General features: G+C 53.0%; 1 protein-coding gene across 3 annotated transcripts in view; it reads right to left on the bottom strand.

Moving 5' to 3' along the window:
* Nucleotides 1–1,012: 1,012 nt before the first annotated feature.
* Tnrc18 (trinucleotide repeat containing 18) overlaps nucleotides 1,013–19,415 on the bottom strand; it is a 94,305-nt gene continuing 75,902 nt past the window's right edge. For all 3 annotated transcript variants that reach the window (XM_059249655.1, XM_059249653.1, XM_059249654.1), the window contains 11 exons: nucleotides 18,551–18,700; nucleotides 17,877–18,018; nucleotides 15,721–15,838; nucleotides 15,166–15,241; nucleotides 14,927–15,035; nucleotides 10,039–10,155; nucleotides 9,263–9,430; nucleotides 7,644–9,004; nucleotides 3,942–4,178; nucleotides 3,259–3,333; nucleotides 1,013–2,505 (listed from right to left, as the gene is read on the bottom strand). In XM_059249655.1, coding sequence (XP_059105638.1) covers nucleotides 2,299–2,505; nucleotides 3,259–3,333; nucleotides 3,942–4,178; nucleotides 7,644–9,004; nucleotides 9,263–9,430; nucleotides 10,039–10,155; nucleotides 14,927–15,035; nucleotides 15,166–15,241; nucleotides 15,721–15,838; nucleotides 17,877–18,018; nucleotides 18,551–18,700 — 2,760 coding nt within the window. In that variant the 3' untranslated portion in view covers nucleotides 1,013–2,298. The remainder of the gene's footprint in view (nucleotides 2,506–3,258; nucleotides 3,334–3,941; nucleotides 4,179–7,643; nucleotides 9,005–9,262; nucleotides 9,431–10,038; nucleotides 10,156–14,926; nucleotides 15,036–15,165; nucleotides 15,242–15,720; nucleotides 15,839–17,876; nucleotides 18,019–18,550; nucleotides 18,701–19,415) is intronic.

Here is a 19,415-nt window from a genome sequence, read left to right as displayed (position 1 = left end):
GCTCTGTTCCTGGAGACCCAAGGAATGGGCTGGGAAAGTGGGGCGTTGGAGGAGGGCCACCTCAGTCCTATAGCCTTGGGCCCTCACATGGTGTGCAACCCTTCTGGGTCCTAGCAGGGCAGCCTTATGAATCAAGACCGGGATGGTGGTGATGTCATAGGGACCACCAGATGACAACAGAGTGACTCTTCCCATCCACCATGTTACTCAGTCTCCCTGCTCAACCTAATACCTGTCACCCCCACCCCCAACCCCTTCCCCGGCTGTGATGTAGAAAAGCCCAGAATGAGGGCTGCAGCTATCTATGCAGATTCACATTTGGGGTTGGCAATGGCCAGCATCCAGTCCGTCAATCCAGCTTCTCCAGGGCACAGAACTGTTACCGTGACCCATCCATATGTGGGCTTGAGCCCACAGGCCGTAGGCCATCCTGCTTGCTTATTTGGCTGGAGTGGCTAGCCATGGAGGCTGCCCTCCCTTCCCTGCCCTGCGATCCTGAGGGCACCACCATGCTTGTTCCTTTCCTAGGATGGAACTCGGGCAATTTACCGACAAACTCTCCATCCTGTAGCTCTTAATTTTTTTTCAAGATTTACTTTGCCTACATATGTATCTGTGCACCAAGTGATCCCTGGTCAGAACAGGGTGTCAGGTCCCTTGGAACTGAGTTACATACAGTTGTGACCTGCCATGTGGGTGCTGGGTACTGAGCCTGGACCTTCCGCAAGAGCAACAAGTGCTCATAATGATTGAGCCAGCTCTCCAGCCCCTAGCTCTTGAATTTTAAAAAAGACAGACCATCCCGGCTTCCAGAACTTTCTGAAATGCTTGACCTAGTCCATTCATCTCTGTGCCTAGTAGAGCAGCTCCAGGGTGCACCCTGACTTTTGCCCCTGGCATGTGGGGCTCCTCCAAACTGACCCCACCATCCCAGGCTCCCAAATAAGCCACTCCAAGCCATAGTATTTTTCCAATTAAATTTTTTCTTTTCTTTCTTTTCTTTTCTTTTTTTTTTATGAAAAAGATCACACAGAATTTGCCAACAAACAAAATTCCAAAAGAAATGTTAAAAAAAAAAATCAGGAAACAGTAATTACTCCCCCCCCAAAACAAAACAAAACAAAACCGAAGTCTGGCTTTTCCTTCCTTCAAGATTGTCTGCTCAAAGCCTCCGGGGACCCCACTGGGGTCTGGCAGGCACAGGGGGGCTGGTTAAGTGCTTCGGGCTGAGCTGGGGGCTGGGTTTGGGGCCCCTCTGTCTATCTCCATCTCTCGTCCATTTGGGGGCACATACAGTACACATGGGCAGGGGTGAGGGTGCAAGGGAGTTGGGGGGAGGCATAAAGCCGGTGCTAGACACTCACAATCTAACAGGAAATAAAAAATAATATTCTGCACGTCAGAATGTGTTTTTTTTTATAATTTCATAGCTATTTTTCACAGTTTTAAAAAGTTTATATATATATTTATATATATTTATCTTTATATATATAATTAAAAAGTTGACTCCATTTAAAGGTGTATGATACAGGGGCAGGCTACAATAAACTGTACAGGTAACCTTTCGGATCCTCCTGGTGGAGGGGGCCGGGCGGGCCGTGCCGGGCGTGGGCGCGGGTTTCAGCACCATTGGGGTTTTCTGTAGTGTAAGGGTCTGGGCTGGGGGGCCCACCAGGTATGGTGATGCTCCTGGGCTGCCCTCCCCTGCCTTGTTCCCCAAGTCCAGGCTGTCCTGAGAGGGTGGAGGCCGGGCATGCAGGCACCCAGATGCCCAGTGATTGGTGAAGCTGGCTGGCGTTGGGGCCCTCCGGCCCATGGTGGAAGGCCTTCGATGGGCTCCGTGCTGGGTGTGGCTGAACTCTGTACCAAGCATCGGTTTGGGTCCTTGGAACTCTCCCTCACCCCATCCACAGAATCAAAGTCTACACAGGCCCAGAGCTCGGAGGGCAGCCTCATTAAGCGCATACAAAGTGCTGGAGGGAAGTCCCCTCTGAGATGACCCTGACGGGACAGCAGAGCCGGACCCTGATAGCTGGATGTGGGGGGTGGGGATGGGGGAGGTGTCTCAGCATGAGGGCACCAGGGGATGACCAGAAAGGGTCTAGAGATGTGTGCACATGTGCGCACACACGTGCATGCATACGGGCACACACATGTACACACTCGCACTTGCCTGGGGCGTCCACCTGGTCACATGCACACGCCCACGAGCACACTGGCATGCACACAACACACATGGTCCCGCGCCATGGCAGTGGTGGGGAGGGGTCTCTATGGGCCCCGCTGGGTAGGGGGCACTCAGCAGAGCACAGGCACGCCATCTGTAGAGAAGATCATGCCTGTGGTGGGCTCATAAGTGCCCGCGAGGTAGTACAGGCCCTCGCTGTCCTGGTACTTCTTGGTCTTTAGCATCTGCTCATACTGCTCCAGGCCCACCACCAGGCACTTGTGGGACACTGTCTGAACGTCGTTCTCATCCACATGGGAGGACTGGTACAGGGCACGCTGCGGGGACACAGTGTCGGTGTTAGGGACTGGAGGGAACCCTTCTGGATCAAGGGGGACCCCGGGATGCTTTAAAGGTACAGACCTGGAGACCGAGATATGGCGATAGAGATGGAAAAAGATGGAAACAAAAAGAGACAGAGCAAGAGTCGGAGAGACTGAGACTGAGAGAGACCAAGAGACAATGACAGAGAGACAGAGACCACAGGAGATGAAGAGAGAAGAGAGAAACAGAGATGGCAAGAGGAGACAGTGCCCCAAAGTAAGAATGGACACATGGCCTGTGCAGACTCCTTACAAGCAGCAAGTTATGAGGACCCGAGTTCAGATCTCCAGAACTCACATAAGCAGCAGGTGGGTGTGTCGGCCCACCTGTAATTCCAGCCTCAGATGACAGAGACAGGGGACCTCTGGAGCAAGCTGGCTAGTAAGATCTGGGTTTGCCGATCAAGGAAGATGCCCAGTGCCGACCCTGGGCCTCCACCCACGCCCACACCCACACGCACACTCCCCACCATGGGTGTGAACTTTCGTATATGCAGACACACAGAAAAGAAATAAAAATGAGAGAAACAACACAAGAGGGACAGATGTGCAGATTCAGGGAGCAGGTGGGACAGAGAAAGGGACCCCAGTAGCTCAGAGCCACAGACACAAGAGGGAGAGACTTGGCGGGGCAGAGCAGAAAGTTTACAGTCCACCCCATCTGGACAGAGCCGATACCCCAGCACCAGCCCACCGCTGCCTTCTTACCTCCATAAAGTCCTTCCTCTGGCTGGAGGCCCGCAGGGCTGCAGGGAGACTGCGCCCCGACTTCTGGTCCCAGTGCTGGGGGGATAGATGATGGGATAGGGTTAAGTCTGAGCCTTGTTTTACCTCCACCTGAGATCTCTGGCTGACTATACAAGCTCCCTTGGACTCAACCTCCTCACTTGTAGGGCTTGTTCTTAGCATCCAGATGCCCAGCCTCAAGCTGTGTGATGGTTAGTTTTTAACTGTCAATTTGACACAATCTAGAATTATCTGGGAAGAAAGTCTCAATACGGCGCCCTCTAGGTAGGTTGGGGTGTGGGTACCTCTGCTGGGGTTTATCTTGATCTTGTTAATTGAGGTGAGAAGACCCAGCCCACTGTGGGCAACACTATTCCCTGCACAGGGAACCTTGGACTGTATGAGTAGAGGGAGCGAGCTGAGCACTAAGCATGAATGCATTCATTCTCTCTGCCCCGGCTGTGGATGTGATATGACCAGCTGTCCCCACAGAGATGGACGGTAACGTAGAACCGTCAGCTAAAAGAAAGCCCTTACTCCCCTATGTTGCTTTCTGTCAGGGTATTTTAGCACACCAACAGAACCATGGGTTCTGCCTTTCAACAACCATGGGTCTGCCTTTATGTACCAGGGTCTCTCCCAGTTCCCAGCAGGGAAAGGCTCACCTGGCCCTCGTGGAACTGTTTGCCCGGGCTGGTCTCTTCCGGATGGTAAAACCATTTCACACGAACCACCATGTTGTTGCCCCATGACTCCCACATGCTCTGGATCCGGCCAATGTAGGGCAGGTTGGGGCGGCCAGCCGACAGGAAGACCGCACAGTCCCCAATTCGGATCATCTCCTTGCCTCGAACGATGGCTTTGTAGAAGAGCTTGCGAGCCTTGCCCTTCATGCCTCGCCGCTGTAGGATGTGTTAGTCAGGGACCAGAGCCCAGCACTGTGCCCAGCCCCGTGGAGTCTCATGCCAGGCACCCCACCAGCCAGGCCCTGGCTGGGCAAGCCTGGATTCCCTCATCCTGGACCTAAGCACCTGCCACCGATACTGGGGGTCTGCACGGAATGGATGCCTTAGCTTGAGTTTGGAAGCCCCAACCCCACCCCGAGTTCACCCACTGAGAGCTTATTGAAGGACCAGCTGGTGGCGCTACTGAGGGAGTGGAACTGTTAAGAGCTGGTGCCAAACCAGGAGGAAGCAGGTCACTGGAGGTACAGCCTTAAAGGAGCTCTCAGGCCTCTGTTTCCTGGCAGCCAAGAGATGAGCAGTTCTGCCACACCATGTGCTCCTGCTTTAGCTCAGACCCAAGCAATCAAGCCAGAGCTGGCAGATGGACACAAAGACCCAAGCAGTAGAGCCAGAGCCAGCAGATGGACACAATGAGCCATAACGAGTTTCCTCTTCACAAGTCATCTCAAGTGTTCTCTCATAGCAACAAAAGCTGTCTGCTACACCCCTCTTCGTTTTTAGAGGCAGGGAGTGTGCGCATGTGTGCATACACATGTAATGGGTGTACATTCAGGTGCACATGTGTGCATGTGAGGTGCAGGTGTGTGGCGGCCATAGGTGTCTTCCTCTTTTGCTCTCCATCTTACCTATTTTTTTTTTAAAAATATACTTATTTTGTTTATGTATGTCTTTGTGAGTGTTTGTGCACATGTGTGTGCAGATGCCCACAGAAGCAAGAGAAAGGTTTCAGATCCTTTGGAACTAAAGTTTTACTGGTGTTTGGGAGCCGCCAATGTAGGTGCTGTGGTTCAAACTCTGGGCCTCACAACGGAGCTAAATGCTTTAGTAATTTCTGAGCCTTTCCTCCAGCCCTGGCACCCTTTCTTTTCTTTTCTTCTTTTGTTTTGTTTTTGTTTTTTTAAACAGAGTCTCACTATGTAGCCCTGGCTGTCCTGGAACTCTCTATGTAGACCAGACTAGCCCTGAACTCACAGAGCTCCTCCAGCCTCAGCCTGCAGAGTGCTGAGATTAAAGGCACATGCCACCATTCATGGTGCCACCTTATTTTTTGAGATAGGATCTCTCACTGAACCTGGATTAATCCATCTGCCACTGAAAATTCGGGAGGGATGGGAGAAGGGAGAGGGGCAGGCAGGAAAGGAGGGGAGGGGAGAGGGGCAGGCAGGAAAGGAGGGGAGGGGAGAGGGGCAGGCAGGAAAGGAGGGGAGGGGAGAGGGGCAGGCAGGAAAGGAGGGGAGGGGAGAGGGGCAGGCAGAAAAGGAGGGGAGGGGAGAGGGGCAGGCAGGAAAGGAGGGGAGGGGAGAGGGGCAGGCAGGAAAGGAGGGGAGGAATGGAGGGGCGCCCACAAAGTGCCCCCTTCCCAAACAGGCCTCATTCTGACATCACTGCCCCCCAACCTCTCCAGCCTCCCTGAACCTAGGAGCCGATACCACACACAAGCCAGGGTCTCCCCGAACCCCAAGGGAGGTCACCAAGTACCCTCCCCTCCCCCCCGCCACTGTCACTGTTAATTCCCAACTCCTAAACCTGTCAGGGTAACATAAGGGTGTAGAAAAGAACTTCCAACCAATGGGAGCATCTCCTCGGAGCTGTTCACACAGCCTGGGAACCCTGGTCTAACCATGTGGCTGCTAAGAACAAGCCCAGGGTGGGTCCGTGGACAGGGAAACCACACACACAAGCCTGGCTACCAAGGTTCAGTTATGGATTGCCCCCAAAGGCTCTGGATTAGGTCATGGCTGTCCAGGATGGGGTTACTAAAAGTGGTGAGGATACAGCAAGGCGGGGCTATCGAGGTTATAGGTCACTAAGGTTAGTAGGTCACTAAGGTATGCCCTCAAGGGGATTCAAGGCCTAGGACTCTCTCTCTTTTTCTTTGCTTCCTGGACACGGTATGGGAAGTTTAGTCCCACATATGCCTCTCCACTATGGCACCCAGCACTTGGCCAGAGACTAAAGATAATGGTGTCTAGCACTGGTCCTGGAGTCCAGCTGGCAGAGTGCTCACCATGCACACCCAAAGCCCTGGGTTCCATCCTCAGTATGCCATAAACTGGGCATGGTAGTATATGCCTGTAATCCCAGCACTCAGGAGACAGAGGCAGAAACTCAAGTTCATCCTTGGCTATGCACAGAGTACTTTGTCATTTAGGAGGGTAAGCTAAGTGACACACTGGAGCTCAGGTATGGGGTGGACTGTTCATCAGGAGGGCTGTTACCATACTCCACATGGAAGCTTCCAGAATAGCTGCTGACAATACCCTTGACTGAGAAGTGAATGTACACATGTACCTTGCCCCATATATATTGCATGCATGTACCTACAGACACATATGACTTTATTCCTGTGTGCAGTGTTCATGTGTCTATGGTCTATTTATGATTGTTACTTTTCTCATTGCTGACCAAATACCTGACAGATTAAAAAGAAGAAAGAAGAGAAAGCTTTGAAAAAGGGAGGAGATTTGCTTTGGGCTCATGTTCTCAGAGGAGCTAGTCCATGGTTGTTTGACCCTACATGCTGGGGCAGCCCACGTGGTAATGAGAGAATGAGGTGGAGGTAAGCTGTTCACTTCACAGCTGAACAGGAAAACAGGGAATGATCAGCGCTAACATATACTCAGGACCCACGCCCCAGTGACCTACTTCCTTTAGTCAGGGACCACCTTCCCCAAGTTTCTACATCATCAGACATGGTGCCACTATAGTGGATGAAGTATTCAGAACATGACAGTGTGTGGCTAGTGGGGATGGGATGAGATTTGGCATGCTTCCACTCAATTCATAATAGCACCCGTGCATGCACATTGTGTGCCTGAATGTACGTCCATGTGAGCACTTGGTGCCCCTGCACAAGCAGATATGGGCACGTGCGTACACATCCATGTATACTCTTTGTACATGTAGGTGAGTAGATGGGAGACAGTGAGGGTGGGGAGTGCTTGGAACCTGCTCCTGGAAGACCAGCCCTGACTGTCAGGATAGAGGTGGGACCCATGACCCCTGGCCCACCACACTAGGGCTTTTAGCTCAGGGGCTATACCGGGTCTGAGCCAGGCAAAAGGTGTTGACTCGAGTCACTTGCTGATAAGAAACAGCCTTCAGTTCTCTGACCTTGAGGTTTAAAAGCAGCTGACATTGAGGCAGGTACAATGATGAGCAGGCTAGCTGCTGAAGGGCTTGTAAGGGCCCTCTCTTTCTGGCCTGAGCACCACAGGAGGGCCTGTGTGGGTCCCAGTGTCCATAACTTGAGCTCCAAAGGGAAGGTTGTGGAACAGGTTGGGCAAGGCCATGCTATCTATACAGGACATGGACTCTGGACTAAAATGGATTTTGGAACCCAGGGTGCTTTTCTGGACCTCAAGACTAACCCCACCCACGGTTCCCTTCCAGGAAGTTTACCTGAGTGGGCTTGCCAAACCACTTCCAAAGCTGCCGGGCGGGTAGGAAGGCAGCAATTTTAGGCCGGTTCTCCACTGATGGCAGACGCTGCCGCTTGGCCAGCTCCTTGGTGGTAGGCAGGTGCACGCCTTCTCTCTTCTTGGGTCGGCTCTTGGCCCCAGCCCCAGCCTGGGTCTTGGGTTGCAGAGTCTGCTGGGGCTGGGGTGGGGGCTGGGGCGGTGGCTGGGTGACAGGGGGCGCCTTCTTGCCTGGGGAGTGAGCTGAGGAGCGTGCCTTGCTAGGTGGCTTGGACACCTTGGTGGGGAGCGCTGGCTGCGTGGAGGGACTGGCTGCGGGTGCAGGGGTTGCTTCATCATCTGAGCTACAGGAAGAATCCTCGTCTGTGGTGGAAGAGGAGGAGGAGGAGGAAGAGGAGGAAGAGGAAGAGGAGGAAGAAGAGGAGGAAGAGGAAGAAGAGGAGGAGGAGGAAGAGGAAGAAGATGAAGAGGAAGAGGAGGAAGAGGAGGAGGAGGAGGCAGGAGAAGATGCCCTGGAGCTGGCAGCACTGCAGGTCCGGCCCCCTGCACCCCGGCTGGCCTCCCTGCTCTTCTCAGTGTCTTCCTCGCCTTCTGTTTCAGAACCGCTGCTGCTGCTGCTGCTGCTGCTGCTACTGCTGCTGCTGCTGCTGCTGCTGCTACTGCTGCTGCTGCTGCTGCTGCTACTGCTGCTAGTGGTCTCCGACTCCTCGGCCCCATCTTGCTCAGCCTGGGCCTTGTCTGGGCTTTTGGAGTTGCCAGAATCCTCTAAAGGAAGCCCCGGCCCGGGCTCCTGAGTGAGGTCTCCCTCCAGAGCCTTGGGCCAGGTGGCCTTGGGCTCACTGTTGCCAACAGCTGGTGAGTAGCTACCCAGGCTGAGCAACCCCGTGGATTCTGGCCAACCCCCGGGCCCTGGATCTTCCCGCAGGAGCAGAGCCTCTTTGGCCTTCTTGCTTTTGGGGGACATGACCCCCTCGTGGTCCAGTTTGACAAGCAGTTCGTCCTCTTCCCCTGGCCTCCGGGGACCTTTGGCACCTGACCCCTCGGCAGCCCGAGCCTTCTTGGGTTTGGGGCGAGTGGCAGGCATGGTGACAGGCATGTTGATGAGTGGGGCAGCAGTGGGGGCTGGTAGCTCCCCAAAGGGCTCAGGAGCTGGGCAGCTGGAGAAGGTGGGTGGTGCGGGACTGGGTTGTGCAGAGACTGAGCGAGCTTTGGGGCCTCTGGCCCGCTTGTCCACTGGTTCTGGGGGACTCTTCTTGGAACTTTGGGTGTTGATGGGCTCCAGGGCCAAGGGAGCACTGGGGACCTCATCCGTGGCAGCCCCTTCCTCCAGGACAACAGCTCTGTCTAATAGAGAGACCACAACTAGAGGTCAAAGGTGGAACTTCCTGCTCGATGAGCTGGGATCCTGGTCAGAAAGCCCCACAGTAGGTCCTTCAAACGCTTGCCAATTTCTCTAAGCAGTAGGTGAACCCAGGAAAAACTGCCCAGCAGCACAGAATTCTCACAGGACAGAGAGCGGTCTATTTATGGGAAGCCCTGAGCCCCAGCATCTGATTCCCACAGTGGTCTCATGCCCATCCTCCCAGACCAGGGATAACTTACCACCCTTGGCTTTGGCACTGGGTTTCCGTCCTCGCCCTCGCGGCTTTGCCCCTGTGGCCTCCTGGGGTGCTGTGGCAGCCCCTTCTTTGCCTTCCCCAGTGTCTTTGCTGGTCTTCCTGCTACGGCGTTTTGCACTGGGCACTAGGAGAGCCGGGGATGGCTCAGCACCTACAGGACAAAGCAGACAGTGGCTCAGGTTCTACTGACCAGGCTTTTTGGCATGCAGGCAGAATACCCTGCAGCCAACCCACGTTAGGGAGCTCAGCGGTAGGGTCTAGAGTCCTCCAATGATGGAGGTGTGGCTCCATGGTAGAGCTCAGGGGACTCCCTGAGCAGAAGATTCCTGCCCACCCACCAGCATCCAGAGCTTCAGATCTGAAGTGAGGGGCTGGGGTGTGGCTCAGTGGTAGAGCACCTGCCTAGAATCCCCCAGTGAGGGGCTGGGGTGTGGCTCAGTGGTAGAGCACCTGCCTAGAATCCCCCAGTGAGGGGCTGGGGTGTGGCTCAGTGGTAGAGCACCGGCCTAGAATCCCCCAGTGAGGGGCTGGGGTGTGGCTCAGTGGTAGAGTGCCTCGCTAGCTTGTACAAGACGCTGGCTCCATCCCTAGCAATGCAAATCAAGAGAGAACCAAATGCCAAACTGGGCCCAGAGAACCTGGGCAACAATAAGCAGGTAGAATATGCTACTGGGTAGTCAGGCAAGGGTCTGGGTGTGTGGGCCCAGCTGGGGCTTCAGACACCCCCTCTCCACCCCATGCCATAGGTTCATCACTCACATTGGATTTTGTAGTCAGGTGGCAAGAGGCGGATGTGTGAGAGGGGGATCCTGCCCGTGTCTCCGTCATCAAACTCCACGGTGATCAAGTCTCCATCATCTTCCAGGTCCAGCAGCCCTGAGGGTAAAGGCTGGTCAGGGAGGCTCCTAGGACTGCAGCCCAGGACACAGAGGCACAGCCTTAGAGGACCCTGGGATGTACACACAGTTGTGCTGGCATGGGCGTTAAGAACCACACAGGTCAAGGACAGAGGACCAGCTTTCTCATTTCTGGCTCTGTGTCTTAGACTTTAGGGGGTAGAGATGGCTGACTGCACACCTATCTGGGTTTGCTCATACCTAAGACCCTCCCCAAAACCACTTTAAAAGCATTACCAGTACACCAGCTCTGTATATCAAAGACAGGAAGTGGGACATACGTCTACATTCCATAGGGGCAGTCACAGTTGATTGTGGTCTCATGCGAGTCAGGCCAGAGCTACCTCCAAGCCACATCCCCAGCCCTGCTTTCACTCATTTGTTTTTTTTGAGACAGAGTTTCTCTGTGTTGCTTTGGAGCCTGTCCTGGAACTCACTCTGTAGCCTAGAATGGCTTCAAACTCAGAGATCCTCCTGCCTCTGCCTCCTGAGTGCTAGGATTAAAGGCATGCGCCGCCACCACCCGGCTCCTGTTTTTACTCTTATTTGTTGAGACAGGGCCTCACTTAAATTGCCCAGGCTGGCCCTGAACTCACTCTGTAGCCCAGGGAGGCCTTGACCTTGTGATCCTCCTGCCTCAGCCTCCTGAGTACCCATGTTGGCAGGCCCGTGCCACCAAGTCTGGATAGTTTGGCTTTGACTTTACTGTTCTGGAAGGTGTTGAGGCCAACAAGGCCAAGGATGGAGGAGTCCCCAATACTGAATGAAGATGTCTGCCTAGCAGGATGAACGGAAAGACTCACATAGCTCTAGACTGAAGGGTACTGGGTACATCTGCATACCGAACATGGGGACACACCAACCCCTTCTCAATATGCAAATGCTAAATCCACATCCTCAAAGACGTGGGCCTGGTGGCACTGACCAGTTGAGGAGGAAGAACCTACACATGCCAGTATTAGGGAATCCCTGAGCAGAAGATTCCACCCACCCACCAACATGCAGAACTCCAGACTGGCTCTTCCATCTCTCTCTTACTCTCTTCACTAAGGATCAATAAAGATGCCAGGACCATCTCTAATAAGAAGAAGAAAACGAACCCAGACCAGGAAGAGACGCAGAAGGCAAGAAGGAGCCAAGGGAATCCCAAACAAATGAAAAACACCCTCTGTGAGATTCTTCAAAAACAGATGTGCGGATGGAGGAAAGATTTTCTTGAAAAATCAACCCTCAAGGGAGAGAAGAAAGTCAAGCCAAGAGTGGGGGTGCATGCCCGTAACCCCAGCACTCCAGAGCCCGAGGCAGGAAGATCAGGAGTTCCAAGCCAGGCCTGGCCAGAGACTTGGTGGGTAACCGCACTTGTTACCAAGCCTGAAGACATGATTTGCATCCCCGGGACCCACACAGTGGAAGGAGAGAACAGACTCCTACAAGCTGAGCCCTGACCGCCACATGAATGCCTTGGCATGTATGAGCCTACACTTCATGAACATGCATGCGCACTCACAGGACTGTAAAACTAGAGACAACGAGAAGACTAAACAGTTCTAAAGAGAGACATGAACAAAAGCAGCCTCCTATAACGATTTAGGGACTAGTTTTGCTGCGTGTATATGAAGTGTGTGTTCCAGTAGGTGCAAGTTCACATGTGTGCACGTGTGTGGAGGCCAGCAGCAGACATTGGGTATCCTCCCCGACCTCTGTTCACCTCATATATTGAGGTGAGTTCTATCACTTGAACCCAGATCTCAGTGAGTCAGCTAATCTAGCTAGGTGGCTGGCTGGCTCTGGGGATCCCAGGTCTGTCTCCCACATGTTGAGATTATGGGGAGACCACTATCCTGGAATCTACATGGGTGCTGGGTATCTGAATTCTACTTCCTCACACGTGCACAGAAATTGCTTTACCCTCTGAGCCATCTCCTCAGCCCCCAGATTTAGGAATTACAACATGCTGAATTTACCAAATACTGGAAGCTCAACATAAGCAGCATATACAGCCAGGTGTGGTGGTGCACATCTTTATTCTAAGCACCTGGGAGGCAGAGGCAAGTGGACCTCTGTGGGTTCAAGGCCAGCATGGTCTACAGAGTGAGTTCTGGACTAGCCAGAAAGCTATATGGTAAGATGCTGTCTCAAAGTAAAACAAATGATGACTTTGAAAAGGTAAGAGGAAGCCAGGTGTGGTGGCACAAGCCTTTAAGCCCAGCACTCAGGAGGCAGAGGCAGGTGGTTCTCCAAGTTCAAAGCCAGCCTAGTTTAGAGAGAGAGCAAGTTCCAGGACCACTAAGGCTACACAAAGAAATCCTATATTGAAAAACTGAAGAAAAAGAAAGGAAGGAAGGAAGGAGGGAGGGAGGAAGGGAGGGAGGAAGGAAGGAAGGGGGAAATTATTTCCAATGTGGAATTTATACCCAGCTCAACTGTCTCTATCTAAGGGTAGACTACAGAGATGGTAACACACAGGACGAAATAAACTATCATCCGTGGGCTCTTTCTCTAAAAACTCCAAGAGGCTGGGGCTCAGCTGGCACAGTGCCTGCCACGAACCCACACAAAGCCCTGGTTCCATCCCTGGCACTGCACCAACTCGGTGAGATGGCACACGTACTTGGGAGCTGGAGGCAGGAGGGGTCTGAAGGTCAAAGTCTTCATTGTCTACATAGAGAGTTTGAGTCTAGCCTGGGCTACATGAATCCACATCCCCAAACAAACAAGCTACTGAAATATCTGTTAAAATGAAGAGATGAACCATGAACGAAATAGAATGTCACACAGATGAGACCAAGGGGAGCCTTAAGATGCTAGCCAGCTTCAGGCCTGAAACTCCAAGGGGCCCCCCAAGGCAGGCTTGGCCAGCACCTGGTCCTTTATGGTACTAAACAAAGTCTCAGAATGCCAGACTCCTGATAAATGTTTACCATAGTAACATGATTTCTGGTGTTTGATGAGTGACTTATAGATTGCAAAGAAATATCTTCCCAGCTTACCTGTGGCTCCGACTGTCCTGGACACCCTGTTGTTTAATGGTATACTGCCTTTTGGTATGTAAAATGAGAGGTAGCCAAGGGGTGTACTGTGCTTGACCTTTTGGTCCAACCAACACCAATTACACCCCCCCCCCCCCAATATGTTGGTTTTGGAATGACTAAGGCTAGAGCTGCTCAAGTATCTGCTTTATGTGTCTGTCTGACACCTTTACTATCTGTCTTCTGGTGTACACACTTGTTTCTTTATTAAGACTTACTCATTTTTATTTATGTTTATGTGCGTGCCTGCATGAGTTTGTATTCCTGCATGCAGGAATCCATGGAGGCCAGAAGAGGGCATCAATCAGATCCCCCGAACTGGAGTTACAGACATCTGTGAGCTGTCATATAGGCTGCTGGGTACCCAAAAGCAGTAAGCATCTTCAACCACTGGACCATTTCTCCAGCTCCATATCTGTTATTCTTTTGGCTTCAAATAAGTATTTACTCATTTGTTTGTATATACATGTCTCTCTCTCTCTCTCTCTCTCTCTCTCTCTCTCTCTCTCTCTCTCTCTCTCTCTCTCTCTCTCTCTCTGTGTGTGTGTGTGTGTGTGTGTGTGAGAGAGAGAGAGAGAGACAGAGAGAGAGAGACAGAGAGAGAGAGACAGAGACACAGAGAGAGCGCAAGCATGCACAAGTGCGCATGTGCCTGCAGAGGGCAGCAGGTATCCTCAGCTATCATTCTCCACCTAGTCTGTCAAGACAGGGTCTCTCCCTGAAACCAGAGGCCCACATTTTCTGTGAGCCCAGTGATCCTCCTGTCTCCACACCCTGCAGAGCTGACAATACAAGTGTGTGTAGGAAATCCAGCTTGTTACACGGGTGCTGGGATCTGAACTCTGATTTCCATCATGTTGAAGCAAGCATTCTTAGCCTCTGAGCCATCATCCCAGCCCCACCCTATTTATTTCCATCTGCCCATCTTCCACTCTCTGTGGGGTTAACAACATCCCAACTTCCCCACGTGTTGAATACTTCATGCCCAGCGGCTGGTGCTAATATGGGGTGGAAACCTTCAGAAGTGGGGCCTCACCGGAGTAGCAAGTCACTGGGGATTATCTTTTCTGAAGGTTGTACCTGGCATCTGGTCTGCTCACACTCTCTGCTTCCTTTTTCTCAGGTTGTGAGCGGCCTTGGCCACATTGTGGCGCCATGACGCTCTACACTGATACAGACCCAGAATCAACAGAGTTGAGGACCAGAAGAGCAATGTGCCTGCCTAGACTGCAAGTCAAAACAGGTCCTTCTGCCCTGACATCTTCTGCCTGGTACTTTGTCAGAGCAATGGAAAATCCACCGTGATACACTGTCGATGGAGAAGGGAGGCCGACTGCGTTCCTTAGCAGCAAGAACAGGATTGTAATGGGACCACCCCCGCGGACTCACTGTAGTAGCCTCAATAAACTTCATGAGCTAAGTCAGTCAACCCCCAACCTACGTGGGAAAGCAGGAGTTGTGACGTTCTCTGATGACGGGATTTGGGAAGGTGAAATACCTTCCCAAGAAGCTGGTGTAGCCAGCCCACAGATCAGATCCCAAGAGCCTGAGTCCTGTGGATTTCATTTGAGTAGTACCTGGATCAAGCCATACCAGAAAGCACTCCCTGGAGTTTAGTTATACAATCCAGCAACTGCCTCTATAATGAAGCCAGCTGGGAGCCAGATGAACTGAGACCGACTTCTTAGGAGCTGGGTGAGCTAGGGAGGAGGGGTGTCTCACCTCGGACTACCGTGCCTGGATAGAGGCAGCGGTATTGCTGGCTCCAGTAGGCGGCGATCCTGGTCCCCTGGGGCAAGAAGCGTGTGGAGGCCGGCCTCACATCTATAATCTGGTAGAGTACAGGGCTGAGGGTCAGAAAGTGACTAGGAAGGGGGTGACCAAGAAAGAGCAAAGCACTTGGCCACAGCCTTGGAGGCCCTCCCTCCAGGCCTTGGAGTCACCTCCCCTCTCCCACTTACCGCCTCCTGAAGTAGTTGCTCCAGGCAGTAGATGTGAGGACGGTTCCCACGCTCGCCTTCCACCACCACACGGTATCTGCAAGGCCAGGGCCAAATGTACAGTGAGGCAGTGGTCACAGAACCCCCTTCCTTCCAGACACTGCCCTGCCACAAACCCAGCCTGCCAGCTCTGCCGCCTGGTCCATGGGATTCAACTTCGGGTGTCTATTAACTTACTAATATGGATTGAGTTCTCACTCTTCCTGTATCCACTTTCTCATTTATATAATTCAGGGGCTGGAAACCATGTCCAGCCAGACCCCCAATTCCAAAGGAGAGCTGCACACCTCACTTACCCACGTCCTGCTGGGTCCCAAAAGGCCTGGCTCCACCCAATAGAAGTTGGGGTCTACTCTGGTACAACTCCCAACTACTGGCCTCAGTGACTCACAAGAACCCCTACACTGCTGATCTCCCAGCTCAGACAGGGGAGAAGCAACCTGCCCAGGTAGCCTTGAGGCAGAACCAGGCGAGGGTGTGGGAGCTGAGCCAGAAAACCCCAGAGAAGTCACTCACATGTCGGGTGAGTGCACTGTTTGCACATGTCCTGCATACAGCAGCTTGTCATCCATAGGGATCAGCACACGTAGGCCATCCTTCAGCTCGTCTTTGTCAATGATGCAGGAGCGGGGAGCTGCAGAGAGGTGGACAGTGAAGCCAGGTAGCATCAGAAGATGTCTAGGGGAGAGCATCCCAGGCCTGCCTGGTTGACTCCACAGGCCCCCTCAAGGAAATAAAGGCTGTGGGGCATCTGGGTAAAGTTGTTGGGCATGTGTATACATGGCTGTCCCCATACACACTGGGTCCCACATGCACATGGGGAGGGGGCAAGCAGTGCCTCTTCCCAGCCTTTACAGACAACTAGGAAGATCTCGGGTAAACGCAAAGCCAGGACTAACAAACTCTTTCATCCCCTAGATCAATAAACGCTCTTGAGGTCCCAGCTGGGAAGCTCCCTAACAGATATTAAGGGTACCTTCCTCCAATACTGTGCCCAGCCTCCTCTGCCATGTCCATAGAATGGTGTTCTTTTTCTCCACCTGAGCCCCCCCCCCCCCTCAAAGATGGCCCATCCCGGGGCTCCTTAGTCCCTCCCTTTCTCTTCTCCATAAGACCCTTAGACCTGGTCCCTGTCAGCGGCAAACATGAAAAAGAGCCCAACTGGGGCTGGTGGTGGTGGCCAGCCTGAGCTACACAGTAAGCTCGGAGCTAGCTGGGGCAACTTAGTGAAATTCCACCTTGAAAAGTTACAAAGAAGGCTGAGGGCAGAGCTCAGTCAGTGATAGAGCACCCGCTTAGAATCCTACAGTGAGGGGCTGGGATGTGGCTCAGTGGTAGAGCACCTGCCTAGAATCCCCCAGTGAGGGGCTGGGGTGTGGCTCAGTGGTAGAGCACCTGCCTAGAATCCCCCAGTGAGGGTCTGGGGTGTGGCTCAGTGGTAGAGCCCCTGCCTAGAATCCCCCAGTGAGGGTCTGGGGTGTGGCTCAGTGGTAGAGCACCTGCTTAGAATCTCCCAATGAGGGGCTGGAGGCATGGCTCCACCCACCGCACACAGCCTACTTAGAATCCAAGAATAAGGGGCACCCCCGGAAGCACTGTCTGAGGATGTGTGAAGCTCAAATATAAATAAATAAACAAAACAAACAAACAAATAAAATCAGGCAGCTCTGGAGTCTGGCACTGGAAGAAAAACCCACTTTTCCGCCCCATGGGCTCTACCTCCATGCTCACGGGCAGAGGGAACAGCAAACTCTGTAAGTTGGCCAGCGGAGAACAGAATGCTAGCTTCACAGAGACGGGGACCCCTGGTCCTCAGTCATCCCCTTGGGCCCTGGCTGCACCATTCTTATCCTTGTACTGTGCTGTGCATGACCATCACGGCAGGGTGCTATGGACCCTCACACCCCTCACATGCCCTCAGCACGCCCGCTGAAGGCTGCCCTGCCCCCTAGACACATATGTGAGGATGTAGCTGGCTGCTTCATCACCAGAATGACTAAGATACCCAAACAGGGGTAGCCTAACTCTTCTTCCAACCTGCTCCCCAAGTTCACATCCATCATTCCTCCTCCTAGAACAGACCACAGGAGCCAAGTAACCTCCTCAGAGCATCCTTAAAACACCTCTAAACTGTAGCCAAACTCAAGTGTGTGGTCGCTCACACTTCTGGGACCCATTGTACACACAGCTCCTCTGTGGACCCCAAACATCAGCCCTCACCTCTTCCTGCCTCCATCCTAATACATCTGCACATATGACCCACCCCCCACATTCCATCCATTCTCCCACCTAATGCTCATCATGCTCTAAGTTGTCTCTGTCATCGTTGTGTCCCGCTCCCCCCCCCCCCCCGGTCCTCATCCCCACCCCCGTCCTCATCCCCACTGTTGCTCCAAAGGTAGCTGAAGCTCTCTGCCAGCAGCTTCCTGCTTGTCTCCCTGCCTCCTGCACAATTAGGTTTACAGTAAGACATACACTGAGCCCCTTACTGAGACACTGCCTGTGTCTCCTTGCCAGCTCCAAGGTCAACATGTTATTGGCCTACTCCACCCCTCCCCATCCACACCACAGGCTGGCTGAGCTGCCCAGGCTTTGGGGCTTTACCTTGGGCTGAGATCTAAACACTTTAGGTAGCACCCCCCCCCACCCCCGCAGACTCTTAGAACACTCACCTGGGGTCAAAGGTCGCTCTGCAGCCCCACCTCGGGGCAAGTGCTCATCCTCAGAGAAACTTGAGTCCTGGTTGGGTTCAAAGTCCTCCTCTGCTGCCATACACTCCATCAGTTTACTCACAGCACCCCCTTTTCCTCGGTTCTGGGAGAGAACAGGCAACACTGATAGCTCTGCACAAGGCATGGGTCATCCCATCATTCTGGGAACATTCCTTGGACATCCAGGGCCATGGTTAGTTTGCAGAGGTAATGAATATGAGCACTGTGGCCCAAGCCTTGTGTACTCAGCACAGTACCTGGTACTCAGTGCTCAGTAACCTCTCCTCATGTGATCACGGCAGACACCTTGGCCTCCGCCTTAGAGAAACTGAGCTCTAGCTGTGTATAATGAAGCTGAGGGAAAACAGGGCTATGGTGACGGCACAGCCAGGCACACCATGGCCCTCTGTCAACAGAGAAAAGCCTCAGGACTCCCAAGGGGAGCACCACTGAGGGACAGGTCTCAGGACAGTAGTTTGGGTGTCCCTGGGTTCCCGATTCGATAGGAGGCGTGGCTGAGAACCGAGCTGGCACGACCACCCCACAGCATGGGGGGGTGGTGGTGACAATGACAGTGAACTAGGAGCATTGCATGCCCACACCTGGAACTCAGCCCCGATCCAGCCTCAATTTACCTCCTTCTTCACCTCCTTCCCTTTGGCCTTGGCCTTGCTCCGTTTGGCGGTCGCCAGGGGCCCTGTGTGAGGCGCCCTGGAGTCAGGCAGGGTGGAAACACGGGCTGGTGGCAGCGTGGCTGCTGACCCAGCCTCCTTCCCTTTCTTCCTCTGTTGAAGAAAACAAAAGGTAGAGTTGTCAGAAGGCACGGAGGGCCCAGGCTGCTCAGACGAGGAGGTGGGCGGAGGAGACACAGTTCCCAGAACGCATTACAAAGTCCAGGCCTAATTTCTTCAAAGAAAGAATATGAAATGATGCCTTTTCACCCGGAAGGCTGGCGTGGATGTTGTCTAACAACCTGGTGGTCTTTTGCTACTCTACAGAGCAAAATGCCCCAATATGCTGGGGCATTATTTAAGCCCTTATCCTGAGCTTAGTCTCTCAGTGAAAAAAACCCTTCCTTATGAAAGAGGTCCCAGGTACTTTGCATCCTCCATCAACAGAGTCCATCCCTATGCTTATTTACAAACCCTTCTCTTAGGCCCTGGCCCTGAGCTCTATTCCTCAGCCAATAGGACTCATTCTTATTCAAAGGCCACAGGTGCTTTGATCCTCTGCAAGGGAGTTGAGATGTAGCCACTCCAGAAGCCTTGTTGTAATAACTGTCACATGGAAATCTGTGCTTAAACGTGTAAGAGAAATAAACAGAGACGTCAGACTCTGGGAGTTTTGACCCAGCGTGTATGTGAGTAAGAGCATGTTTGTGCCAAGTGTGCATGTGATGGGCAGAGGACAGCCTGCCAGAGTCACTTCTCTCCTTACACAGTGTAGGCTCCAGGGACTGAACTCAGGTTGTCAATGGTCAGGCTTTAATTGCCTTTACAC

The sequence above is a fragment of the Peromyscus eremicus genome, chromosome 23, assembly GCF_949786415.1.
Source record: "Peromyscus eremicus chromosome 23, PerEre_H2_v1, whole genome shotgun sequence".
NCBI lineage: Eukaryota > Metazoa > Chordata > Mammalia > Rodentia > Cricetidae > Peromyscus > Peromyscus eremicus.
Note: the sequence above shows the minus strand (reverse complement) of the source record. Positions and strands in the feature narration are given on the sequence as shown.